General features: G+C 45.5%; 1 protein-coding gene across 4 annotated transcripts; it reads left to right on the top strand.

The window, feature by feature from the left end:
- Positions 1 to 871: 871 nt before the first annotated feature.
- TMEM185A (transmembrane protein 185A) lies at positions 872 to 27,473 on the top strand. Of its 4 annotated transcripts, XM_074323213.2 has the most exons (8): positions 917 to 1,065; positions 1,316 to 1,441; positions 12,674 to 12,850; positions 14,956 to 15,163; positions 20,663 to 20,746; positions 23,862 to 24,038; positions 24,562 to 24,685; positions 25,806 to 27,473. In XM_074323213.2, exons 3-8 carry the CDS (start codon positions 12,792 to 12,794, stop codon positions 26,048 to 26,050), a joined length of 897 nt encoding a protein of 298 aa, XP_074179314.1. In that variant the 5' UTR covers positions 917 to 1,065; positions 1,316 to 1,441; positions 12,674 to 12,791; the 3' UTR covers positions 26,051 to 27,473. The 4 variants fall into 4 exon arrangements, with proteins under 4 accessions (XP_019568226.1, XP_019568228.1, XP_074179313.1 ...); XM_019712667.3 differs by lacking the exon at positions 1,316 to 1,441 and having other exon boundaries at positions 872 to 1,065; XM_019712669.3 differs by lacking the exon at positions 1,316 to 1,441 and having other exon boundaries at positions 872 to 1,065; positions 24,562 to 24,689; positions 25,806 to 25,980.

Raw genomic sequence — 27,473 nt, 5'->3', positions numbered from 1 at the left:
CAGATAGCAAGAGCATCCTCTGAGCACCTAGCGTGCATAAAGCAGGGTATTATGCACACTATCTCACTGAATCTTCCCAGCAAGTTTAGGAAGTAGGTTTTTATCATGTCCATTTTACAGAGGAGAAAAGTTGAGGCTCAAAGATGTTGACTTGCCCAATGAAGATGAACCTGGCAGTTATAAATATGATGGCCTGGAAGGGTGGAAGAGGTCTGGTGTGAGGGGACCAAAAAGTCTAGTCAGGAGCCAAGGAGTCTCTAAACTAGTTTAGCAAAATGAGAATGATCCCCAGGTTTCTAATTTGGGTATCCCCCACCCCCAGTGAATATGTCTGCTACCAAAGGAGAGGCAACCCAGGAGGGAATGGCAGTTGGGAGGGAAGATGGCTTTGATGCAGTGTTGCTGAATTTGGCAAGGCCAGCCATCTCCCTGGAGCTGGGCTGGGCGTTGGGAAGGAAGTGGAGACCGACTTTGGAGTCACTGACAGATCTGACAGGTGAAACCTGAAAAGAGATCGCCAAAATGCAACGTATCACCTGTGGCCACCACCTTCCCTTCCCACGCTCCCAGGCTCAGTGCTCACTAGGGAAAATCTTCAGAAGGCAGCGCAAGCCAAGGTGACAGGTGTCCTGGAAGACGTCAGCGCGGGCCTCCTGGGCGGCCCGCTCCCTCCCCGCAGGCCTGCACCCTGTCCGCGTCCCCACTCGGCTCTCCGCCCCCTCCCCCGACCCCGTTCTCACCCAGCCTCCAGCTCCCCGCCCACCGCGCGGGGACGGAGGGCCAGGGCGTGGCGTCACGCGCGACCCGCAGCGATTCCCAAAGCCGCCCGGGCGGGGCCTGGGGCGCATGCGCGGTCGCCGTACGGAAGCCCGGAAGGAGGGGCGGGAGGCGGTGGCTCAGGTTTCTCTGGGCGGCGGAGGCGGCGGGGACGCGGCTGGCGCGGGCACCATGAACCCGCTGTAACGCGCAGTCTGCGCGGCGCGGGGGGCGGGGGGAGGAGGAGGCCGCCGCGGTGAAGTTCTCCGCCATGAACCTGAGGGGCCTCTTCCAGGACTTCAACCCGAGGTGAGACCTCGCAGGCTCGGTTCCGGGGAGGCGCGGCCGGCGCGGTGCTGCACCGGGCGGCGGGGCAGCTGTGGCCCCCGGCGCCGGCCCGCTTCCTCCTCCTGCGCCCGGTTCCTTCAGCCCCCCGCCCCGGCCCGCCGCGCCATCTAGAACCTCCCGGCTAGGGCCCCCCGCCCGGCCCCGAGGGAACCCGTTTCCGCTTGGTTTACCCTCCTTCGTTGCTGTCCCAACTTCCCCCTCTCCATTCCAGCTTCTTGCACCCCGCTGCCTGGCTCCCTTTCCCTGCGCCACGGCCATTTCACTTGCCTGCCCACCCTTAACCCCCACTCCAGCTGTTGCCTTCAGGTCCGCTCAGCCCTTCAGCTTTGCGTTGGAGGTAAGCCCATCCTTCCCTTGTTTGCTTCTTTGTCGAACTGATAGCTGAAACGTTGAATCCTTGGAGTTGGTGTCAGGGTATGGTCAATACCTTACATAATGCCTTTGGGGGTGAACCTGACAATTTTCCATACGCTTTTTCTCCTGTGTTCATTATAAGTTTATTTGCAGGAAGTAGATATTGCTGTCCTAGTTCCCAGTTGGGGAATATCCAGTGGACAGTGTGGAGAGAACACTGGCTAAGGAATCAAGTGTCTGTCCTTGCACTTGTCCAAGTGTTCTGTAACTCTGTTCCCTCCCCCAGGCTGTGAGCACCCTGAAGCAGAGACAATCTCCTGTTCTACTCACTATCCCCAGCATCTCCCAGCTTGTCTGACAAATAAGAGGCGCTTAGGAAATATTTAAGGAACTAAACTGGGCCCTAAGACCTGGATTGGAGACCAGGCCCTATGCAACTGAGTGATTCTCTGCTCATCTGAAAAGAAGTTGGCCCGATTGAGCTCTTAAGTCCACTGCTCTATGAAGGGAGTACCTAGTTCCCTTATTTGCTGGTGGGAGCCATGGACTCAATAAACCTTTTGTATGCTGGGTCCTATGGCAGGTGCCTTGGATGCTGGGAGGTCCCAGCTTGGTGGTGGAGAAGGGCATGTAAATAGATGATTTACATACAGCACTGTGTGGGAGCCCAGGGGAGACCACTGTCTGGGCAGCTTGTGGGGGATGAAAGGACGTCTTGGGAGTGGATGCGTGTTGGGAGTGCAGTCTCCTTAGGGACGGTGACATTTTAAGCTACTAGCCCTTGTGATTTCCTGGGTGCTTTTATTCCTCGTTGAGCACTACCAAGTTCATATTCTGATCTGGAGCGTCAGTGTCCCAATTGCAGTGTAGTCATTACCGTTGCTGGTCATGAAGGCACTCTGCATAGAGGAGCCTGTTGAGAGCACGTAACGGAAAGCAACCTGCAGTGCCTTCTCCTGCTACTTCTAGGGGTTAGGACTGGGCTGCAGGGTAGCAGGATTGGTGTTAGAGTTGCACGTACCTTGTGTGTCTACATTGTTTGGTGAGGGTGACAAAAAAGATGAGTAAATTGTGTCCTTCGGCCACTCACTTGTCTGTCCATTTTATCTTTAGAATGAGTATAATGTTTCAATAGGATAGGGAGGCCAAATTAATGATTGACTGCAAGGTGCTTTACAAATAGAAAGTTCCAGGACTATTTGGTAAGGTAACAGATCATTCCAAAGCTACGAAGAACTGCCTCGCGTGATCTAAGTGTCTGTCAGAGTTGCCAAATCAAAATAGTACAGCATAGATAACACCCTTAACCATTTTTTCCTGTAGCTTTTCCCCTCCCCTCCCGCAAAAAAATATTGGTGTATGAAAATTAACAGGGAAATATTAGGTATCTGAACAGATTTATAGTCATCATCAGCATGTTTATCAACACTTGAAGGCTACCTGGGTTGAAATGCATGGCTATCTGAAAAATCTTTTATAAGGTACTATTTTCTTGACACAGTGTTGAGTCAATGGGAGTGAGTGACGGCTAAGACAGTGGCCAGGTAATACTGGCAAGTCTGATTTTTTAGCTAGTGATGTGTCAGGTCTCGTGGGCATACCTGGTTTTTGACATTGTTCTTTAGCCTTGTTCCATGATGAGAAGGACCTTCCAGACAGCTAGAAAGCAAACTGAGGGGTGTAGACAGGAGATACCTTATGCCAAGGCTTCAAACCTCATTGCTGCTGCCTTGCTCCCTGCCTGTAATTCAGAGCCAGTTCAATAGCTCCCTCTGACCCCAGGACTTTGACACATACTGTTCTCTTTGCCAGAAATGTTTCCCTCTCCTTGTCTTCTCCTCCTGGATCTAGCTGACTCCAATTTATCCTTGAGATCCCAGCTCACCTGTAAACTTGCTAAGGGAAGCTTTTCTGATTTCCCCGGCCAGGTCCACTAATCCCTGTTTGTACAATCTCTGTAGCATACTTCACTCCTCCATCATAACGCTTATTTGTACACTTACATTTGTCTGCATATTTATCTGATTAATGCCTGTCTCCCTTCCTAAATGCTCCCCTACTATACTCTGCTACTGTAAGTTCCATGGGGCCAGAGTCATGACTGTTCATTATGGTATCCTGCATGCCTGGAATAGTACCTGGCTCAGTAAATATTTGTGGAATGAATGAATGTATGAATGAATGAATGAATGAATGAATGAATGAATGAATGAATGAATTACTGTCCAGAACCTATAAGAGAAATCTAGAGCTGCGTCTTTCAGTCACTGCTTTCCTGGTGGTCTGTGGCCTGGTTCTCTTTCCTTTCACCCTCTTCCCTCCTTCAGAATGCAGCCATTCTGTTAGAGAGACAGGGAAGACCATGACACGAAAGAGGAATGTGGCTGCCTTTACTTTGGGTATTATGTGTGTCGCAGAAATAGTCACTGTCATGGTTTGGTGGGTCCCAAGGCATGGGCCATGACTCCAGAGCTCCTTTCCAACCTTTTGGCCTTGGGGAGTTGGACCTGCTGCTGTACTGCCAGCCTCTGAAAAACTGCAGTGACAGAGAATGATTCACAAGTGTCAACACTCAGATGCACAGGGCTACCAGCTGACCCTCTGCCTATTTCCAGCTGGCCCAGAACTGGTTGATCATGAACTTCTTTTTAGTTACTCAATAATTAAGACTGGCTGAAACACACACACTGGACCCACCAAGTCCTTCCCGGAATGCCTGAAGATTCCTCACAGCTAGGGAGCCCTGTGCATTGAATTGGCACACTATTCCAAGTCTATAGAATTGGCAAACTCTGACTCCCAGGTGTTCCTGGGAGTAGAGGTCTAGGACTAGGTGGCATTCAGCTGGCACCTTGCCCTCCCATGCAGCACTGGGACTTTCTGCTACCTTGGTGAGCTGCTGGCGTAGGAAAGGCCGTTCTGCCCCGGTGGCCAGGCAGTGCTCCAGGGCTGTGAGAGCTGCTAGGCCTTTGGAGTCATCCGCAGTGAATGCAGTGCCTCCCACCGGTGTGCTGGACCAGGACAAAGGCCGAGGAACCCTGCTTGAGGGGTGCCATCAAGTGGGCATGGAGTACTGAAGAGCTTGGTAGTGTTTAGAAACTTCCATATGCTGCCCCTTCTGAAGGCATTCTGGAGTCTGTGTAAGGGATCTCCTCTCCTATGTGAAGTCAGAAAAATGAATGTGATTGCTGGTAATTGTTAACCAAAGGCAGCTACCTGGCCTTTAACAGTCTGTTTGTAAAGTATTTATATTTAAATCATTCCTTACTCAAACACCTCCTGCGTTCCCGCTGTGTGCTAGGTGCCTAAGTACAAAAAGAAACGGGATGGGTCCCTCTCCACGCTCAAGCCCAGCAGAAGCAACAGAAATGAATAGAGAAATTCACATTCAACCCAGGATGAGGCATTCCAGAGATGGGAACCAAAGGCTGTGGGAGCACCAGACGCAGAGCCACTAATTCTGTCTAGAGCAGGCAGGGAAGGTTCTACAGCTCCATCTTAGAGGAGGATATCATTGTGGGGTTTTGTCAGACCAGACGGCAGGAAAGGCATCTTAGGAGGGACGAAGTATGCAAAGGCACGGGGTCCTGGGAGGGCCTGGCATGTTCAGACAGTTGGGGAAAGGTCAGGGTGCTGGGAGCCCTGCAGGCAGCCTGTCAGGTGATGGAAAAATCCTGCCTGTAGTCTTATTTACGTATCAGTTTTTAAACAGCGCTAAGTGTATGTTGGTATTGTTGAAGAACTACTCACCACCCTAATGTCTGTTTACCTGTCATTCTGTCATCTCAAAGCACCTATAATAAGAAAAGGCTCTGATTATACTGAGGTTATTATTAATAATAGCTGTCACCTTTGGGGCACGTACCACGTGCCAGGCACGATGTCATTGCTTGGTAATCCATTATCTGGAATCTTGACAAGACTGTAAGTTAGTTATCAGCCTTGTTCTGCGGAGTCTTCAAGAGCTTGTGACCTCCCTAAAGTCACACAGGCAGCAAGCGGCCGAGTCAGGATTCTAAAGCGAGTCTTGGTCTCCTTCTGAAGCCTGTGCTCTTTCCTGCATACCATGCTACCTCTCTAATTTAGTGACAGCCCCCCCCATGCCACAGTAGGTATGGTATACTAAGGCGCCTTCTATTTATGAGTTGTAAGTGATTAAACAAAACAAAGTTTGAGAGTTGATGCATCCAAATGAGTATTATCATTCAAAAAAGTTACTTAGGGAAAAGAGAAATGTGTGCATATACATATACCTATTCCATTGCTCATACTGCTTGTCGCACAGCTGAACTTTCCCGTGGAGTCAGGTTACATATAAGGAAATCAGTTTTGTCACTTTATAATCAAATAGCATTTTTGAACCAAAATAATGCCACCTAGTTTGATCACACATCTTATTCACTAAACTTGGCTCTGACTGACTTTGGGCCATTTCCAGAAACCGAATCTCCTCTCGGTGAAGGTTTGACAGCATTGAGGCTATTCGGGAGAACAGACTGCAGCCTCACGCGATTCCAGGAGGCAGGCTCCAAAGATGGTTTGAGCAATGAAGTGGAGTTAGTGCGTTGCCTCCCAGGGGGACTGTTGAATGGAGACAAGTCTCATTTGAATGCATACTTTCTGGTTTTAAAAATCTCATTCTCATTACTTGGCAATTACGCATATATTTTTCTTGGCTGTGAGTTCTTTGAAGGCCAGGATGTTGAGGCATTTCGTAAACGTGCTGAGGAGTGATGCTGAGTACAAATAGACACGTACCACTGGAGACTGTTGTAGGGAAGAGACAGTGGGGTGGAGGAGTTTCCGACGGTTTCCTAGGACTCTGGGAGTTAAGCTCCCCAATATTGGGCTTGGGGTTTCTCATCGCCTTCCCTGATCATAGGTCAGACCCGTACAAGGGGACTAGAATTGACGGTGAAAGCCTTGAATTGAACTCTAGAGACAGGCTCTTTATAACTGACGATTTGTAGTTTGTCAGCTACAACCTGATAGTACCGTGTTTCCCCGAAACTAAGACCTAGACAGACCGTCAGCTCTAATGCGTCTTTTGGAGCAAAAATTAATATAAGACCTGGTATTATATTATATTAGACCGGGTCTTAATAGTAAAATAAGACCGGGTCTTATATTAATTTTTGCTCCAAAAGACGCATTAGAGCTGACGGTCTGTCTAGGTCTTAGTTTCGGGGAAACACGGTAGCTGCTAAAATAGGTAAAATTGATTATTGACACACCCACCCACGATCACTCAGCTTCACGCCGGCCTGGGCTCTGTCTAGTCCTCCTTCAGAGTGATTTGTTTTTATTTGGCTTCTGTGCTTTCTTATATCTACTGGTTAGATGCCCTTAAACATTTGTCATCTTAATAAAACCAGTTAAAATCGCCCCAAAAAGACATTATATTTTGTCAGTAAGGGTCTGCTCAGTGTGGGGGGTGCAGTCCCTTTAACAATTTGGGAGAGTGTCAGTTAGTCGTTTGTCAATTGAAGTCACTGTCTGCTGTTAGACAGACAGGCGTTCACAGGGATGTGTCACCCAGAACACGCACACACGTGGGCATGTGCGTGCTCGTGTGCCTGCTCCAGTTAAGTCAGCAGCTTTCACCGGAGAAAAGTGAAGGATCTAAACAGTCCAGGTGCGTTCTTTGGATTTGCAGGAAACAGATACTAGAACTTTTACCCTCACAGAGTCGTCTCTTTACTAGGTATATTCCCTCCCCTCTGTGATCCCTTTCCCTTCCCCCCAAAGTAGAGAGAGGGAATTTAAGCCTCAAGCCAAAGCTCCATATACATTTCAGAGAGGATAGTAGCTTTGTAGTTTGACCCATGTGACTCTCTACTCAGTCAGTGATTGCTTACTATCATTACCAATTCAGATGCGAGTGGAATAAATCCATTTTAGAAGTGTAATTGGGAAAATGAGATTTAGAAGTAGTGGCCAATGCCAAAATACCAGGTAGAACCTCCATTTGCTGGTTGGTGGAGAATCAAGCGAAGTTTATTTTTATACTTGGACTCTGGTCTGAATATTTCTTGAAAAGTAACTCAAAGTATTATAATTTAGGCTTTGACTGTGACGTTTCTAAAAATAAATTTTCCTCTCACTGTGTTATTGCTGCATCATATTCTTTCCTTGCCAGTCAGGTTTGGAATTTCCTATTTGATATACAGTTGTCTTTTTTTTTTTACTCGGTCTCAAATGTATTGGTATAGTTCAGATACTATTCCTTCTTCCTCCAACTAAAGCTGTGTGTATAAATTACAACTTTCAAGTTTTCTGATTGTATTAATTTTTTTATCAACTTTGTAGTGTGTTCATTTTCTTCAAAGAACCAGCAGTTGGTTCTACTTACCAATTCCGTTTTTGAATCTGTATTTCCACTTTTAGTTTTATTATTTTTCTATTTTGGCTCCTTTTAAAAAACATTTCTTAGAAACTCAGTTCACTAGTTTTCCCTTTGCCTCTTTTTTTCTTTTCTTTTCTTTTTTGCTTTCATTTACACTTTTGCAGTGGATACATTTTCTCTGAGTTTTGCTTTGGCAGCAGCCCAGGTGTTTTGCTATTTCAGTTGTGTTTTAGTAGTATATATTTTAAATATTCCCTGGAAGTGTTGTGTTTCATCCTTGATTGAGTCATTATTTAAGGAAGGAAACTAACATTCCTTAAGTATTACCTGCTTGGATTCAAGCCCTTGCTATAAGTGCTTTCTGATAGTTCTTTAATCCTTTCCTCTGTGCTGCCTGGTAGATAGAGGTCGTATTATCTGTATTTTGCTTGTGAGGAACCTGAGGCTCAAATAAAGCTCCACAAATCATCTCTTCAATGCTACTATACTACTTAATAAATGAATATTGAAAAAGATCCATATGATTAGGCCATTTTCTGTCAGTTTATTATGAATTGGGTAGAATTTCTGCCTCCAGTCTCTAGCAATTACAGTCTACCTCACACATCTATACCTCTGTCAGTCACCCTTTTGCTCAGAAAATCTTCAGTGGCTTTCTATTGCCTACTAATACATTGCAAGGGCTTTACTTTGATATTCAAATCCCCTAACCATCTTACCAGAGCCTGCCTTGCCCTTATTTCCTCAGGTGCCTTTTCTCCCGTCTCCCCAGCACCCCACCTCCCCAAACTTCACAGAATGTACTCCACAGATTCCAGTCTCCTGGGATACAAAAGACTGTCTCCTACTTTTAAAAATCTTATCCCCTTCATCTAGAATTCTCTATCCCCAACCTACTGCCCCAGTCCCACCTCCCTTCCCAGTTTATCTGCCACATACCAGTTTCCCGTGGTATATATAGTTACCTGTGGATTCGTCACCGCCCTGTGCTCCTATTAGTCTTTGAGCATCTTCAGGGCTGAAGCTGTTTTTTTTCTCACCTTTGTGTATCCCACACATTGCAGGCACTCAAACAGTATTTTACATTTTTAATTAGATTTCTGTTTATTGTGTATCAGTGCCCCAATGATCCCCTTTTCCCCTCTGGAAAAATCTGTATGCATGTAAAGAAAGTTTCTATATATTTTTTGTCCTGCTACTTAATTCTCTTAATAGAACCATGCTATTTTTATCTACTTGAGTGTTCCTTCCATAGTTTCCTTAGGAACTTTGTGTACTTTATTTGTGATGATTTAATAGTGGTATGTAGAAGCCCACAGTGAACACATCTCTGTATATTCTTAAAAGAACACTTGTCATGCTATTTCCATATTCTGTGGTCATGTTGCTAGGTTTTCATTATTTAGATTTTTCCTGATTAGTCATTTTACTAATACTTTTTGTTTGGAAATCTAATTTATCAAATTACTGTACTAGTAAACTGCTTCTCGTGTCCTCACCCAGGCATGATAAACATTTGTCTTTAGCTTTCTTGTACTTGGTTTGACTTTTGACATTGGTTGCAAGTGTGACTCTTGAATGCAACACATTTAGATTTTATTTTTCAATCCAGTAAGTGACCTTTCTCATTATCAGCCTGGGATAGGCAGAATAATGAACACACACACACACACACGCACACACACACACACACACACACACACACACAAATATGCCCTCATCCTAATCCCTGGAACCTGGGAATATGTTTGTTACACGGCAAAGAGAAATTAAGGTAGCAGGTAGAATTGAGGTTGCTAATGAGCTGACCTGAAAATAGGCAGATTATTCCGGATCCTCTGGCTTGGCCCATAATCACAGGTCTTAAATGTAGGAGGGGGGGCAGCAGAGGTCAGAGTGAGTCCATGTGAGGAGAACTGGACACTCCACTGCTGGCTTTGAAGCTGGAGCCAGGGGCCATGAGCCAAGGGGCAGGACGCAGCCGCTAGAAGCTGGTAAGACAGGGAAACATTCTCTTCTAGAGCCTCCGGAAGGATCCCAGCCCTGGGCACACCTTGATTTCAGCCCAGTGAGACCCAATTCAGATTTTTGACATCCAGAACAGTAAACATAATGCGTTTGTGCTTTTTAAGCCACTAGATTACTAGCAATTTTGTATGACAGCAGTAGAAAACAAATACAAGGCTCTTCCTTCCGATTTCTATTTTTCCAACCCTAGTGTTTGAATTAGGAATTATATTTGTTGTATTATTTGTCCTCTTGTAAGTTCATCTTGTTTCTTTCCTATTTTTCGTTTTTCATGTAATAGACCCAGAACTCTTAATTTTCCTTTATGTCAGAAATAATAAAACAATCACTTTTCCAACATTTAAAACATTTTGGTACTTCTATTGTCATTATTTTCACTACTCTTTTCCTCTATTAAATAAGCAAACTGTCTTTTAGGGAAGATAATGGATTTAGTTTACAGGGTTTACCTCTCCCCACCTCATCTACTTTTTTTATAGTCTGAAACTCCTTTAGAAAAATTTTACCTCTACATATTATCCAATGTATGTATGACCCTATGTTTATAATTGCCTTTGCTTTTGTTAATCTTCTCACTCACTTATTTCTTTTAAATACTCGTATTCTGTCTATTTTCAAGTCCATTGTTTCTGGTAATGATACATGTAGCCAAATTTGGTTGACATATGGGTTCTGATTTTCTAGATTTTGTGATATCTCCCTGTGCTTTCAGAGAGAAAAAGTCATTTCAGCTGTTGACTTTCTGTCTTTGTGGTGCTCACTCCAATTCTCTTAGTTTGGGAATCCCCCCTTTTCTTGTCCAAAGTCTAGGGATGAAGTCATTCTTACGCTGGCATCTTTCAGCGGTAGCTCTTTTGATTTGTAGCAGCATGTAAAGGCCACCCCTTGTTTTTGAACGTTATTAGTCATCAGTAACATGTATTTAGTGCAGCAGTTACCAAAGTATTTTCCACAGACCCCTGGGGGGCCTCAAGGACTTTTCCAGGGGTCTGTAAGGTCAAAACTTTTCATAGTAATACTAAGTAAGACATTCTTTGCCTCTTTCTCTGGGTTGATGCTTGCACTGATGGTGCAAAAGCAGCAGTGGGTCAAATGCTGGCACCTGAGCACAAATCAGGCTGGTGACACAAAACTGTACTAGTCGTCATTGCATTTTTCACTAGTGTGCTCGCAGTTAGAAAAAACAACCAAAAAAGCCAGCTTCACTTACAATGTCCTTGATAAAGCAGGAAGAAAATATTAATGTCATTCAATCTTGACCCTTGAGTGCATATCGATTTTAATGTTCTGTGTGAAGAAATAAGAATGTATAAAGGCCGTCTGCTGTATATTGAAGTACATTGGTTGGCTCAAGGAAAAACACTTGTACGCCCAGGCTGCAAGCTGCTGTTTTCATGGAACACCATTTTTACCTGGGACTGTGGTTATTTGTATTAGGTTGTTTGACAGACATTTTCTCAAAAACAATGCAAGTGAACTTGTCACTTCGAGGAATCCAACTGATGGTGGTTTTTGCAAATGGTAGAATTTGAGCTTTCAAGGGAAGATTACAATTTTTGAAAAGTTATATCCACCACCATGCGCTTGACAGCCTCCCAATAAATAAAATATTTCTGGTAAAGTGGCTTGTGCTAATAAGTAATGTGGTTTTTTTGCTGTTGTATAGTGAAATGTGTCAACATTTGAAAGGTTTAATTATTTAGTGAATCAATATTGTCCAAAAGTTCATTGGTAGGGTTTTAGATTCCACACCATAGTCAACCTTCAAGAAGGTACCACTTGTTGAGTTTCGGTGTCCTATCAAAGAATAGCCACCATTATCTGAAAGAGCTGTTAAAATGCTCAGTTCTTTTCTAGTTGCGTATCTCTGTGAGGCCAGGTTTTAAAAATACGCTTGAACTAAAATGACATATTGCAACAGAATGAGTGCAGATGTGTCTATTAGAATTTAGGAGACTTCTGTGAAGCCAGACATTTGCAAAACTATAAAAACAATTTTAGAAAATAGTTTTTTTATTAAAACTATTTTACTTGTGTCATATGAATTAATTTGTAATGATTTAATAAATATATTTAAATAACAGTTTTACATTTTGATATAGTAAAAAGCGATTGGTATAACCCATATAAGCAAAGCTCTTTGGGGTCCTCAGTAATTTTTAAGATTGTGAAGGAGTCCTGATACAAAACATTTTGAGAACCACTAATTTAATGCTTTACACGAAACACTTTTCATATTCACTATCACAACCACTTTATGAGGTACATATTACCTGGATTTTTTATTTTTGTAGATGAGAATACCACGAGACAAAATACTGTGTTTCCCCGAAAGTAAGACCTAGCCAGACAATCAGCTCTAATGCATTTTTTGGAGCAAAAATTAATGTAAGACATAGATGTTATGTTATGTTGTGTTGTGTTGTGTTGTGTTGTGTTGTGTTGTGTTGTTGTGATGTTATGTTATGTTATGTTATGAAAACCGGGTCTTATATCATAGTAAAATAACACTGGGAACGCTGGGTCTTATATTAATATTTGCTCCAAAAGACGCATTAGAGCTGATTGTCTGGCTAGGTCTTATTTTCGGGGAAACACAGTATGTTTCTGTGTGGAGTCCCTCCTACAGGAACCCTGGGAAAACAGGGAATTGATTTTAGTTTTCTTTATGTTTTTCTTATCCCCAGCACAGTATTTCTACTTCATAGAACTTTTCAGTAAGCGATCGTTGAATTAATGGCTCTTTTCATGTGCTGAAAAATCCTGTTGTTATTACTCCTCACGTCAGTATCACACATTTGTAAATGTGAATCCTCTTTAATCATTTTACTTCTCTCCTAGTAAATTCCTCATCTATGCCTGTCTGCTGCTGTTCTCTGTGCTGCTGGCCCTTCGTCTGGATGGCATCATTCAGTGGAGTTACTGGGCTGTCTTTGCGCCAATATGGCTGTGGAAGTTAATGGTCATTGTTGGAGCCTCAGTTGGAACTGGAGTCTGGGCACGAAATCCCCAATATCGGTAATACTGCACGATAAAACCCTTTGGTCTCTATCCTGAGGGAGCAATATCTTGTTTTTCACTTCGGGTAAAGTAAGGACTATTTTGTTTTCTACCTATCCAGTGTTTGATAAGAACTATAATACAGGCAAACTGAACTCTAGTCTTAAGTTTTTTTAAACTTAGGTGTTTGATATGCACTTTCTTGCAAAAGCGGTGTTATTTTGGGTGGTTCCATTCCCAGCCAGCCCACAAAAGCCTATGTAACCTAAAATACATGAAAAATAGAGAACTGTTCTGCCGTGTTAGACTCAGAAGTATGAAGCCCCCACGTTGGTGGGAGCAGTTCTACTATCCAGAGTTGTAGCTCTGGTCATCAGGGATAGAGCCATCTCCAGTTCAGTCCTGGAACTGGGGCTCCCCTTGGCCCAGTTTCCTAGTCCTGGGATTCTAGGGCTGTTCTTAGTGTGGGGGAGGTAGCTCGGCCAGGAAACAGTGAGTGCCTGAGACGGGGAGAGATGAGCCCCAGATGCTGTGCAGGAGAGCAGGGCCTTTCTTCTTGGCTGGCGCAGCTGCTCCAAGTTCCTGGAGTTGGCTCACTCCAGCGAGTAGCCTGGAGCTACTGGGGCCTGTGAGTCTCCCCTCTCTCCCTTGCAGAGACCGGAACTTCCGAAAGGGAAGAATGAGGAACTGAGGGGGGGCTATTCTGAACCTTCACCAGGAAGGTGGGGAGTGAAGGAATGCCTAGGGGACAGGTGGGGAAGAAAAAGGGGGACACCTGCAACTGCTCATGTGAGGAAAATGTAGAAGTTGGGACCACCTCAACTTGTTTAATTCTTGGTTAGTGACATTAAAATAAGATTTAGATCATGTAAAATACACCACCGCATACGTATCTAAGAACTTGAAAGTAGCCACACGAGGAGCCTTGGCAGATGGGGAGCGTTCGTGTGTGGCTGTTTTAAAGTTATTGTTTTTTATGTTTTGTTTTGTTTTTAAGGATTACCGGCATGGCTGCAAATCTTTTCTTTTTTATGAGATATTTTCAGAAATCTGAGGTTTACTAAAAGAACGAAACGCTAAATCATTGAATATTTTGGGTTCCAATTATATTTAAATATAATTGATATTTAGATGCTATTTGAACTTTTCTCTCTTGGTTTAAGTTTTTAGAGCAAGGAAAGGAATTGTGTGTGTATAGTTGAATGTCCTGAGTGTACAGATGTGTCGTCTGGTGTCAACGATATTCAAGGGAACAGTGTTGAGTCCTATAGAAATAACCACTGGCCTCATTTTCTCTGTATCCTAAACTCAATTATATTTATCCTCATCGAGACAGATCATAAATGTTCATCTACGTTTTGAATGAAATGTGGAAGGCCTTCCAAATGCTTTACAAAGCATTTTCCTGATTAGTGGCCTTATGCTTTTTTTATTGTTAATCTGTGAAGTTCATGCATGGTACTTAGCTAATTAAACGGATTGTTTTAAAAGAACAGTTTTAACTCTTTTGCTCTTCTCTTTTTCATCTGCAGGTGTTAATTCATCCTAATGGAATAGAAATGAAAATAAAAAGGCATTCAAACTTTTTATTTGTATTTTGAAACAGCACATAGCAATAGTGACTGTAACTTTCTTTAAATGTAACCCACACTTGTTCGTAAAACTAGAGTTATTTTTATAGCACTGCATGAAATGTTATTTACATGGTTTTTAATTTGTTAAGAGATGAGGATCATGAGATTTAAGGGACATTCGTCAGTTTTTAGCAATAGAAGCAATCAGCTTGAATAATCTTGGAAGTACTTGAATATAACGGTATGAACAAAAGTGTTTGTGTCCACTGTCAGGAAAATAACTGTAGCCATTACTTCTGAGATCATCCGTATATAGTTAAAACTTTAAAGCCGGTTTGATTTTAATGCTCACTTTTGTCGTTCTTTGATGTTGAAAGGTCGCCTATTAAATATTAAGTTAGCTTTCTACTTGGTATTTCCTTCACTTTTGGTCAGAGTTACAAATACGACTCAGTATCAGCATAAGTGGTGTTTGCCCTGGACTGCTTGCTTGGTACGGAGATTCCGCACTGAGGCTGTTTTTTTCCTTCTTCTTCTGTCCCTTTTTAGAGCAGAAGGAGAAACGTGTGTGGAGTTCAAGGCCATGCTGATTGCAGTGGGCATCCACTTGCTCCTGTTAATGTTTGAAGTGCTGGTCTGTGACAGGATCGAGCGAGGCAACCATTTCTGGCTCCTGGTCTTCATGCCGCTGTTCTTCGTCTCCCCGGTGTCTGTGGCAGCTTGTGTTTGGGGCTTTCGACATGACAGGTCACTGGAGGTGAGATTTCATAGATTTCAGAATAGTCAGTGATTGTAATGTTGATTCCTTGCCCTTTGTTAGGAAGAGATTGATCATTGGCTTTAGATCAGGGTATCTAAGGAAACAAAAGACCGTGGAAGTCATTGTTTCCCTCTCTCAGTGAAAACACTGGTTGTTTTCACCCAGACCATCAGCCTTCTTACAGCTTCACGTCTTCCCCTGTCCACCTGTATCAGTCAAGCTTCTCCTGGGAAACAGCACTAGTAGGAGAGGTGCAGGTATAGGTGTAGATGCAGAGATAGGTGCTTTATCTGAAGGAGCTGGCTCATGTGATTGGAGGGCTGGCAACTCTGAAATCCACAGGGCAGCCTGGCAGGCTGGACACGGGGCGGGAGTTGAGGCTCCAGTCTTGAAGCAGAATTTCCTCCTCTCCAGGAAAGCTCAGTTTTTGCTCTTAAGGCCTTTTAACCCATTGGATGGGACCTACGCACATCATGGAGGGTCATCTCCTTTACGTAAAGTCAGTACCTTCGCAGCAATACCTAGATTAGGGTTTGATTAGAAAACTGGCTACTATAGCCCAGTCAAGAGGACACATGAAACTAACCACCACACTGCCTCAGACCCCCTGCTCCAACACTGCATCTGGTGTCCGGTTAGCTTATCCTATATGTTTATTTACTCATTCAGTAAACATTTATCAAGGATTTGCTGTACACCAAGCCCTTTTTGCCTAAACATAGGGGATACACAGATAAATTTTTTTAAAAAGCAGTACTAACAATACTAATGCTAGTAATGAAAATAATTACAGATCACATTTATTGAGCATTTACTGTGTGCCAGGCATTGGGCTAGGCCCTTCGCATGCAGTGATAGCTCATTAAGGATTCACAACAACCCAGTGAAGTCGGCGTAGGGGTCATCCCTGTTTCCCAGAGAAGGTAAGCGATTTGCTCCCGGCCACTCATGTGGGGCAGGACAGGGATCCCACTGCAGTCAGCTGGACTCCGAATCCTGTGCAGCGAACCGCACGGGAGCCATGGGCCTACACCCCTGCAGCTCTACACACGTGGCTTCAGCGGAGAAGTGGACACTAGGAACGTTCTGTTGTGAGCTGCATGGGTAACGAGTGGCAGAAGGAAATGGCCTTGGGCTTCAAAGGGAGGGTAGGAGCTGGCGGGTGGCTCAGGGTACGTGAACCTTGAGAGGAAGGCACCTGTGGAGCGGGAGGGTGAGGAAGCAAAGGTCTGTGGAAACCGGAGGGAACAGAACCCCAAACAGCAGGATGGGCTTGGCCTCCAAGAGGAAGGACGATTTTTCTGGTGCTGGGGGAGAGGGTGCTGTGAACTGTGCAGGGGGTACCCCTGAGGGCTCACTCGCACCCTCCCTGCACGTCCCCAAACCTGGACAATCCAGCCACTTCGCTGTACTGCCCCCCCTTCTCGGCAGCTTGCCAGCAGTATGAAAATTTCATGAGGGAGTGCGACTAGGAAAACAAATGTCTAAAAAGACTCCTAGGGGGACAGTAATGCAAGCCAAGTTGAAAAGCTCTGAGCTAGATCCTCCCTGCTCTTCTGCAACCCCTTCCCCAGCCGTCTGTCTCTGCATGGTGCCCCCTCCCGCCCCCTGTTCCCCAGGAGTCATTCCCCACCTTGACCTGTTTTCTCTGCTCCCTGCCTGTCCATCCTCCTTCGTGGGGCAGGTCAGGCAAGCTCCCGCTTCAGCGTCTCTCCCTCTGGTTTCTCTAAGCATCTGCTCCTGAACGTATTGCACTCTCTCAGGTAACTTTGGTCTGTCTTACCGGAAAGAGAAAACAAAATGACAGCAGCGAAACCCTCTCAGTCCTCTGTTTGGCTGCTGTGCCTTTTCCTTTCATTCACAGAAAGGTTCCCCGCTCAGCCCCTGCACACCCCGAAACGCACTGAGCACTTCCCGGCCAAATCCAGCAGGCCGTTGTCAGTCCTCATTTTTTCTGGCCACCAGCCACACTGTAGCTCCTGGCAGCCCTAGTCCTTTGCTGACCAGTCTGGCCACCGCTGTGTTCGGCTCCGATGCTGTTTGTTAGTATTCTAGTTTTGGGCATTTTCTGTCCTCACGGTGTGTACTTCCTCTGAATATCTTGTTTACATTTTCTGTCTCCACTGCCACGTCATCTCCTAAATTCACATTTCGAAACTCATTTCTCCTCTAGCTCCAGATTCCGTATCGATCTTCACCTGAATCTGTATTCCCTACATTCTTACAGATAACATTTCCCCCAGTCATCCTCACCTCTCTACTTTATGCCTCTCTTGCTTTGCATGTGTGTCTATTACCTGAGCAAACGAAGTAAAACCAAGCTTTAAAAATCATTTGCAAAAGATTACATTAAGCGCAATCAGTGAGATCAAACATTATAGAGATTACTTACTTGGTTCAGCATTTCTCTGGGGGCTGTGGGTATGCAGTTGACCTTCTGGATAGGAAATGTTTTGTTGAACAGCACTGGCCTATGCGTTGCAGGACCTCTGCCCACTAAATAGTAGTGGGGGCACTCCCTCCCTCCAGTCTTTGTGACAACCAGTAGCGCCCCTGCACACGCCTCACCCCTCCCCAAGGGCGCAGCATCGCCCAGGTTCAAAAGCACTGAGACAGTTACCTAAATACCATTGGATAGGGGCTAAGAAGGAGGTTTAAGAAAACTGAAAACTTCTTTCTTTGTTTATTAGAAAGCCAAAGCATACACAAGGGCTAGGGCTGCATTGATCATGAAACTGTATTTGCCTAATGCAGAGTTGTCGAAAATATGTCATTCGTGTAGTGATGCTCTTGGCATCCCTACCTATGAGAAGAAACACCTGCCAGGAGTTGAGCTCCCCTTTGGTCCCTGTATCCCAGGAGGAGAAGTACCTGCATTTGCGAGGGGGTGATTGGGGATAGGCTCACACAGTGACATGAAGGAGTGAGGGTTGGCCAGAGAGCCCTATGCAGGTAGGGAAGGAAATGGTATTTTCCAGGCAGAGGGAATAGCAACGCATACAAAGGCAGAGGCAGGAGAAAATCTGTTGTGTTGAGTGCACTATGGTGGCTCACATCTGACTGAAGCACAGTTTTGCAAACTGCAGAGAGTTCTGGAGGTGGATGGTGGTGAGGGTTGCACAACAGTTTGATGTACTTAATGCCACCGAACTGTACAAAGGTGGGTAAAATGGTACGTTTTACGTCTGTTGTATGTTTTCTACCACAATCAAATGAATGCCTAGAGCATGAAGTGGCAGGGAGGGCATTGTGGCAGTTGGGGGAAAGGGAGGCTGTGTAGATGGATTGGGCAGAGTAGGGGCCATCTTCTCAGTTCCCCAAGCATCGTGGTGAGCTCGCAGGGGCACCACTGGTATACTGGACATTTGTGAGGAGAAAGCAGTGATAGCTCATATCTGTGGGGACACCACATGGACCACTAGCTCCACGGGGTTTACGGTTTTATTATAGGTCACATTCCATTCCTTTCAGTGACATCATGGAAGGAGCTGGGTTGTTGGCAGTTGCTGTCATGAGAAGGTCGTACTATGCAAAAATCCATGTGGAGAACAAGTAGCGAGGGTGGACATGTCTTGAGAAATGGTGTGGTATCCAGTGGGCACACGCATCCCCTTAGGAATGAGTGGTGCTTATGTAAGAATGAACTGAAAATATGTTTCGTTTGCTTCAGGTGAGGGAATGAGTGGGTGAGTGAGTGATTTGATTTTCATTCATTCGTTTATGTATTAGTATATTCATTCATTCATTTATCGATGGCTACTTGGGACACAAATACTAAGTTTAGACCTAATGACTTCAGTCAGTGGAACCGTTGTTAGGTACTTCTTTTGGCCCAGAGGCCTAGGAAGGCATTGCTGAGTCACTACACGCCCTGTGAACTGGGAACTTTGGAGAAGCTCTGGGCCAGAGCCAATGGCCTCATTGTGCTTTTCCTTCTGTGGGCAGTGGCAAGTCATCGAACATCAGCTAGCACTGGAGGCAGACGGCAGACCGTCTGGAGGGCACTGGGGACCTGACGGCCCCCAGCACTGGAGTGTTTGGGGGCGTTGGGGATGAGGAGGGCATGACTAGGCGATAGTAATCGGAGGGAGAGCAGGCAGGGGAGTGAAGACAAGGCTGCGTGGTAGAGAGGAAAGGGTGTGGTGACTGACTCGGAGAGCGCGGGAAAGGAGTGTAGGACGCTTTCTGGCCTGCGGTTTGGGTAACTAGGCGACTGTGGTACCTGACAGCGGGAGGGCGGCCTGTCAGAGCGGGACAAGGTGGAGGTAAAGGTACTGGGAATAATGAGCCCCGTTTGGGACTGGCTTCCTCTGAGGTGCCTCGAGGAGATCTGGGTCTGGGCCACAGCATGAAGGCTAGGTTGCAGACAGACATGAGGGAACCGGCCAATAGGAGGTAATGCAAACCAGGGGTGTGGATGACATTTCTTCTCCCCCACCCCCAGAGCAGAGCCAGAGTGAGCGCACATGTGTTTGTGTCTCTAGTGGGGAGAGAAGACTGAGGTTAAGGCTTTGGGGCGCATCCCCATTTCAGGAGAGGAAAAGGAGACTGGGAAAGAATTGTCAGAGCACCAGGAGGTGGGTGAGATTGCATGCTGGGACCCTAGACGGAGGAAGGCGTGGTCACCAATATCAGCTGCTGCAGAGACGCCCAGTAGGATGCGAACTGAAGTGGTTTGATGTTGCAGAGGTTATTGGCGACCTTGAGGAAAGCAGTTTGCAGGTGGTCATGGGAGTGGAGGCCAAATCACAGTGTGTGGAGCTTGGAAAGGCAGGGTAGGCCATGGGGCTTAAGTATCCATGATGTCTCACAAAGTTTGATGATATTAGCTTGGTGCAAATGTGATAGCAGTTTCTGCAATTATTTTTAACCCTTTAAACCGCAATTACTTTTGCACCCACCTAGTAACAGAAAGAGAGCTAGAGCTAGGAGGGGATACTGGATCAAGGGAAGGGTGACTTTATTTGGTCTTGTGGTTGTTTTGTGTGTAATGGGAATGAGTTGAACTTGTTCCTGTGTTTCTGGGAGGGATCAGTGGAGTAAGCGGGGTTAAAGATGCAGTAAAGAATGTATAACTGATGTCTTGATGTGCCAGGTCCTTGAGGAGCCAGAAAGGAAGGTGCGCAATACAGGACTGAGTCCTGAGTACAAGAAGAAAGAAGTACAGGGGTGGTTAGGAAGAGAGGTGTTTGTGGATAGGGGCAGGACGGAAGCTTGGGGAGTCTACTGTGGATTGCCTCCACACTTGGTGAGCCTGGAAACAAGGCCATTGCCTGGGCGAGCATAAAGGACAGGGCAGCCGCTGAGCAGAGGGTACAAGGCAGAAGGCCAGGAGCAGGTTCACACCTCTGGTGCTGAAAATCAGGTGGTCCCAGTGTAACTTAATAAAACTTTTACCGTATTGTAATTTGCATTGCCTTTTAGTGTGCTAGCCAAGTAATTGCAGTATCGGGCAAACTTTTACTTTGTTTAACTGATTCTTCTCTTCATTTTTAGTTAGAAATCCTGTGTTCTGTCAACATTCTCCAGTTTATATTCATTGCCTTAAGACTGGACAAGATCATCCACTGGCCCTGGCTTGTATGTAACTTTTTAAATCCTTAAATAAACTTTTCTTTTTTTATTACAAAAGTAATTCGTGTTCATTGTAGAAAACTTGGAAAAGACAGATAAACCTAGGTAATAGAATATTAACCACCCATGAGCTACTGGGAGATAAGACAGTTAGTGTTTTTTGTTTCCTTGTTTTGGGGTTTATTGTTTTCTAAAAAAAGTTACCATCATATCATGTACATAATTTTGTATCCTGCTTTTTTGTTCTAATGTTGTATCATAAACATTTTCCCATGTCAATAAAAGGTCTTTAAAAACATAAGTGTTTAATTGATAGAAAATATTCTTCAAATGCATTTACCAAACCACCCTTATTTCTGAATATCGAGGTTGTTATCAGTATTTTACGATTATAAATCGTGCCGCAGCATATATTTTTGTGCATAAAAATCTTTGCCTGATTTTTTCCCATTGTTTTCTTGGGAAATACTCCAGAAGCAGTATTACTGGGGCCAGAGGGTGGGAACTTTTTGAGGTTTTGAAATACAGACTGTACTGCCAATTTGCTTTTCATGAAAGCTGTGTGAATTTATACTCCTGCCAAGGGCGAGGTCTGAGTCATGCTTGTAACCTGTGACTTCAGTTAATGAGTATTTGGTCAATATTGACTGTGCATATGGAAGGCAGGAAGGGAGGCAGGAAGGAAAGAAGATGGTTGGGTGGATAGGTGGATACACACACACTCACACACACACACACACACAACAAGCTATTAGGTTGGTGCAGAAGTAGTTGCGGTTTAAAAGGTTAAAAATAATTGCAAAAACTGCAGTTACTTTTGCACCAACCTAATACAAATTAGAGGACATGCTATGGTTTCAACTATTAATGCATAGAAAGAAGATGAGAATAAAGGTAGAAAAGTTACATTGCCTCTGACAGATGAGGTCATGCAGGTGTTTTTCTTCCCCCTGCTGCTTGATATGTACTTTTGCACACAAGACATTTTCTGTAATGGAAATGGTTTACGTTTAAAAAAACAAAAGTAAAAAAACATATAGTAAAAAAAGAAAATATTCATTTGGTGACAGGGAGGAAAATAAGGGAATGTATGTTGCCTCTACAGTGAATAAAGCAAAACTCATCACTTCTCCCCCAAGTTTTTGAGAAAATAATAGAAAATTGTCTATTATTTTGTCCAGGCACCCATCCTACATCTTCAGGGAACTGTATCTTAAGAACTGTAATTTGGGTTTAAAACTTTGTCTTGTGACACAGAGGAAACAAATCTTGGTAAGACCAAATTTTTAGTGTAAGGTACAGTCAGGGGGTAAAACAAACAAGAATAGGAATGTGAATGTTTTCTGTAGGTGAACAGAGGGATTTTTCCAGGCCCGATCCTGTGCAGGTCCCAGCAGATGAAGCAGCCTGATGGCACGTTTCCCACAATGATCAAGAGAGACCAAATGAGGTTCTTATGAGCACTACCATTCTGTTCACGAGGGGCATGCGACTAAATGAGAGTCTGATCATAGGAAAGAGGCTTTGCATAGGCTTTACAGCAAAGCCTCTGACCAGGAACACCAAGATATCAGGACTAAAAATCATACACCACCTCAAGTCATTGGTCTAACAAATAAAAGCCAAGAACTGGTAGAAGAAACACAGGAGAAAATATTTGGGACTTGGGGTTAGGTGAAGAGTTCCTGGAAATGACACCAACTACATGGTCCATAAAAGGAGCTCAAAAGTGAAATGAAATGAATGAAAAGATAGGCCACAGACTAGGAGAAAATATTTGCAAAGCACATGTCTGACCAAGAACTTGTATCCAGAACATCTAACGAACTCTCAAAACTTCAAAATAAAAACCAGACAACCTAATTTGAAAATTGACAAATCGGAGACCCGAACAGACCATTCACAAAGAGGATATACATATACTGAATGGGCACGTGGAAAGGACATCGTTACACGTTAGGGAAAGGCAAATAAAAACCAGGATGAGGTACCATAATACCAAGTGCTGGGGCGGATGCAGAGGGACGGGGACACTCGCATGTCACTAGGGGGAATGCCAAATTGTATAGGCCCTCTGGAAAATGGTCTGTCAATTTCTTATACAGTTAAACATGGAGTTATCATGTCACCCAGCACTGCCAATCCTGGGTATTTCCTAGAGAAGTCAAAACATACAGCCACACACAAAAAAAGTGTTTATAGCAGCTTTGTGATAATCAAAAGCAGGAAATCACCCAAATCTCCTTCCACGGGTGGCTAGATGAACAGGCTATGGTACGTCCATCCAGTGGAACACCACTCAGCAATGAAAAGGAACAACCTGTCAGTACACACAAGTTGGAAGAATCTCAAAGATATTCTGCTGATTGAGAAAAGGGAGTCTCAGAAGGAGACGTGCTGTAGGATTCCATCTGTAGCACATTCTTGAAAAGACAAAAGTGTGCTGATAAAGAACAGATCAGTGGTTCCCAGGGGTTATGGGTGGGGCGAGGGTGTGACACAGTGAAGGGACAGCATGAGGGAGTATTGGGTCAAGGAACTGTGTCCTGCCTGGGGCTATGCAGATCGATGCTTATATGTATGAAAAATCAGAACTGTACACCAAAAGAAAACTGTCAGTTTAACTGATTGATAGCACAAGACAAAGGGCTAACAGACGTGTCCCAAGTGGGCCGTACAAGGGGAGGAGAGATCATAAGGACCCCAGGACTTAGCCTGTGGGCTCGTGGGGGCATGAAACAAGGTCTTTCTGGTACGACAGCACCAGACACGGAACCCGTCTGGGGGAGGTGGCAGGGACCAGGTAGCGGAGCCCTCCCAGCATCAGTGTGCGACGTAGCAGAGGGTCTCTGTACTCTGGGAAGCTGAAGTTTCCAGGGAGCACATTCCCCAGTCGGGCCAAAGTACCTCCGGCAGGATGGGGAAATGGCCTGTGAATAGGGGACGTCAGGGTGAGATGGGGCAAGTGTGCGTGGCGCTGACAGCACTGCCCCATTTCCCTGGGGGCTGGGGCACTGTCTTCGCTGCAGAGATCAAGCAAGGGATTGGCTCCGCCTCCCCTCAGAGGCTGGGGCGCAAGTAGATGACCGTAGAGACATTTCTTCTCTCTTCCTTCCCTCAGGTTGTGTGTGTCCCGCTGTGGATTCTCATGTCCTTTCTGTGCCTGGTGGTCCTCTATTACATCGTGTGGTCTGTCCTGTTCCTGCGCTCCATGGACGTGATTGCAGAACAACGAAGGACACACATCACAATGGCACTGAGCTGGATGACCATTGTCGTGCCTCTCCTTACTTTTGAGGTAAGCTCCCAACACCAGAAATTCCAAGGCCCCCAAGGCCTCCCTTCCCTATGACAGCACCGTGTGGACCTATAAGGGCAGCCTGTTCTCCCTGGAAATCACATAAGCCTGGAGAGCATGCCAAGAGAACGACAGATTTAGAATGTCATTTCTTTGGGGAGGCTGGGCACCGGCAGTGAGAAATGCACCTTTCTGGCTATGATGCATCTCTATCAATTTGTCTACTTCTAGAAAGAGGAAGTTGGATGTTGCATTTTCATATGTGAGTTCCATGGAGAATTACAGGATGAGCACTGTTGACCCCTCCAACCAAAACCAGGAGGAGTTTCCCATAACAGTGCTGGTGTTGGGAACTTTCCAGGTGGACAGATTTTGTTTCCCTCAGAGGAGAGAGTTTCTGTGGTCTCCTGTGGAGCTGACTTTCCCCATTCTGAGACCTGACGAGGGAGGGGTGCTCTGGCTTCGGACCTTGTCCATTTTCAGGTGCTATATCAAAGAACCTCAACTGTTGCTCTTTCCTTAGATCCTGCTGGTTCACAAACTGGACGGCCACAATGCATTCTCCTGTATACCAATATTTGTCCCCCTTTGGCTTTCCTTGATCACTCTGATGGCAACCACCTTCGGACAGAAGGGAGGGAACCACTGTAGGTACTCAGCCTTTCAGAAGCCCTTGACCTGTGTGTCTGTCTGTCTGCATGCATGCATGTAGCCCTGCTCTATGAAAGCATGAGCCTGAGGGCCCCAATTAAGGAGTTTTCATGGGAAAGCTAGCTAGTGCTGAGAAAGGTCTGGAATCTTCCAAGGGAAGGACGTGCTGTAAACCTTGCTTTCCCGGCCCTGCCCCACAGCCTCCCTAGGAGTATGTTCTGCGATTTGCAGTAGGACTGACCCTGGCAGGTAGCCTCTCTGAGCCCCGTCCCATCCACTGCAGCATGAGAATCAAGATACCTCCTTCTCAGGGACTCCTGAGGATTAGATGAAAATCCACCTTACCCACCAAACCCCAGGAGTCCTCCTAGGTTCTGTTTCCTTCTCGCTTTCCCCAGTGTCACACCTGACATCACAGATCTTGACGGTGCTGCCCTCCTTGCTCTCTCTTCCTCCACCTGCACACTAGGATACCCAGATTTGAAGTGATCTTTGAGGAAGCTCTCTTCCTCAATAGACTAAGCTCCTTTGCTTGTCATCCTTGAGCATGTTCTTCTGGAAGCCAATGGAACAGGGTATCGTGGCCCAGGAGAGCCAGCACTGAGCTGATAGTCCCCTGGTACACGGACAGGAAGAGCGGGCCTCAGAGAAGTAGCTTTGAGGTGTCCCCATGAGCTCAGGCCACCTCCTGGCCTGGGCCAAACATGCTTTCCTTGGATGACATTCTTTGTCGTACATGAGTTTATCCCCGGAGGGGAAGGATATCAAGAGAGTCTAGATGTTGCAGATATTTGAGGGCAGTACTCAAACTGGAGCCCCCATCGAATCCCAGGACGGCCTGTGCAAGCGGACTGCCCCACCCGCCAATTCTGATTCAGGAATTCTTGGGCCGGGCCAAGATTGCAACCCTATCAGGGCCCCAGGGACACTAGCACAGCTGGTTTGGGAACCCCACTTGCAGAACGCTCACATCTGACTTCTTGTCCTTAGTGGTATTGAGGCCTTGCTCAGTTTTCATTTCTGAGACAGCAGGAGAGAACTTCTGATGCAGGAAGGAAAAATAACATGAAATGCAGCGGAGGCTAGTGTTTGAAAAAGTACATTTTTCTTTTTCAGGGTGGTTTGGTATTCGCAAGGATTTCTGTCAGTTCCTGCTTGAAATCTTCCCATTTTTGAGAGAATACGGAAACATTTCCTACGACCTCCATCATGAAGATAACGAGGAAACCGAAGAAACCCCAGTTCCAGAACCTCCTAAAATCGCTCCTCTGTTTCGAAAGAAGACCAGGGTAGTTATCACCCAGAGCCCTGGGAAGTACGTCCTCCCACCTCCCAAATTAAACATTGAAATGCCAGATTAGACAGCACTTCCTGGGGCAGAACACAAGCGCACCGGGATGCACGCACACCTCTACCTTCCTTTGCCTCTTTTTCACCCCCCAGAACTGGAACTGGAGCTGGGTCTCCAGGTACTTCCATCTCATGCCTTGTTTGCACTCAATGCCTACCAGTGACTCACCACAACAGGGCACACAGGTGGTGTGTCTGGTGACTGGAACAGATGGTGTGGGGTGGGGTGCGTCATCGGATGGGCTGCAGGGAGCGTGTGTGAGGGGAGAAAGCGTGCTGGCTCAGACCCATTGGGGATGGCCGATTAGGTCAGAGAAGAACCATCTACAGAGCTGGTTTTCAAAGTGCTAAAATTCCTCTCAAAAGTGTTCTTTGAAAATGTCATTTGACACCGGGCTGGCCTTGCGCGCACGTGCGTAGCTCAGATTCTCCTGTTGTGGCGCAGTCAGTAGGAACTGTAAATACGCCTCTGGCACCCCGTGTGTATCCACGCCGTCATTACGGTTTGTGTTCTCTGCTGTGGAAGTAGTTTCTCTTTGGGCATGCTCACAGCAGTTTTTAATGGCCCCATCAGTGAGCCCTTTCTAATAGAGTGACTCTGTGCCTGTATAGTATTTATACAAATATTTTAGCATTGTAATATACCGTGTGAAATCCTAGTTCTGTACAGTATATTGTGTTAAAGTATTTTTTTACAAGCTTGTACTGGAGACACACGTGTTCTATGGCGGAAGTAGAAGTTGGTGGCACACCTGTCCCGCCCCACTGTGGTGCCACCCCTCGATGGGACATCACCATTTCCCCTTGAATTTCTCCACATCCATAGTAGCTGCTACTGCCAGAACAGCCACAAAGAGCAAAAAATGGTCTGTGCTTTTCTAACATTCTGGGACTATTGCCTTGCTGGAAAACAAGAAAGCACGACTTGAAACTGGAACACTGGAGGAAATGGCTGAGACTAGACACAGCCAGCAGAATGGTGTACATGTGAACATCTGACACATTTTGTCTGCTCCCAACAAGGACGCTTCTGGCTGCGCTCATGCTTTTAACTAGGAGTGCAGCTGCTCCAAGACTTGGTGGTGGGGCCATGAGTTAAAAGGGAAGAAAGCAGATCCGACAGGATAGCAGCCTTCTACCTGGGAAGGAGGCCGTTTTTTTAAAGGAGGGTAAAAGGAACACTTATTTTCATCCAGGACAATCATGGATGGTTAAAGGTGGGCAGCTGCTAACTTGACTAAACTGGGCTCAACTGATGTCCAGCGCATACATGAATCCAGCCTGGCCGTGGCCTCCAGCTAGGCTGTTCGTCTTGGGGGGGGAGGGAGACATTTGCAGTGGTGTAGCCTTTCCTGCTTGGTGTGTAACAAATGTAGCTCAATCCACTATTTTTGCTCCCTTTAGCTGTTCAATAAACTGGTTCCTCATTTTCCA

Source organism: Rhinolophus sinicus, chromosome 18 (assembly GCF_057876585.1).
Source record: "Rhinolophus sinicus isolate RSI-liver-muscle chromosome 18, RSI-T2T, whole genome shotgun sequence".
NCBI classification, from domain to species: Eukaryota; Metazoa; Chordata; class Mammalia; order Chiroptera; family Rhinolophidae; genus Rhinolophus; species Rhinolophus sinicus.
This window is presented reverse-complemented; position numbering and strand designations above follow the sequence as displayed.

Coding starts and splice junctions, on each gene's coding strand:
- TMEM185A (XM_019712667.3), top strand. CDS start 1,028: ATGAACCTGAGGGGCCTCTTCCAGGACTTCAACCCGAG. Junction 1,066..12,673: donor TTCCAGGACTTCAACCCGAG/GTGAGACCTCGC, acceptor CTTCTCTCCTAG/TAAATTCCTCATCTATGCCT. Junction 24,039..24,561: donor TGCCTCTCCTTACTTTTGAG/GTAAGCTCCCAA, acceptor CTCTTTCCTTAG/ATCCTGCTGGTTCACAAACT.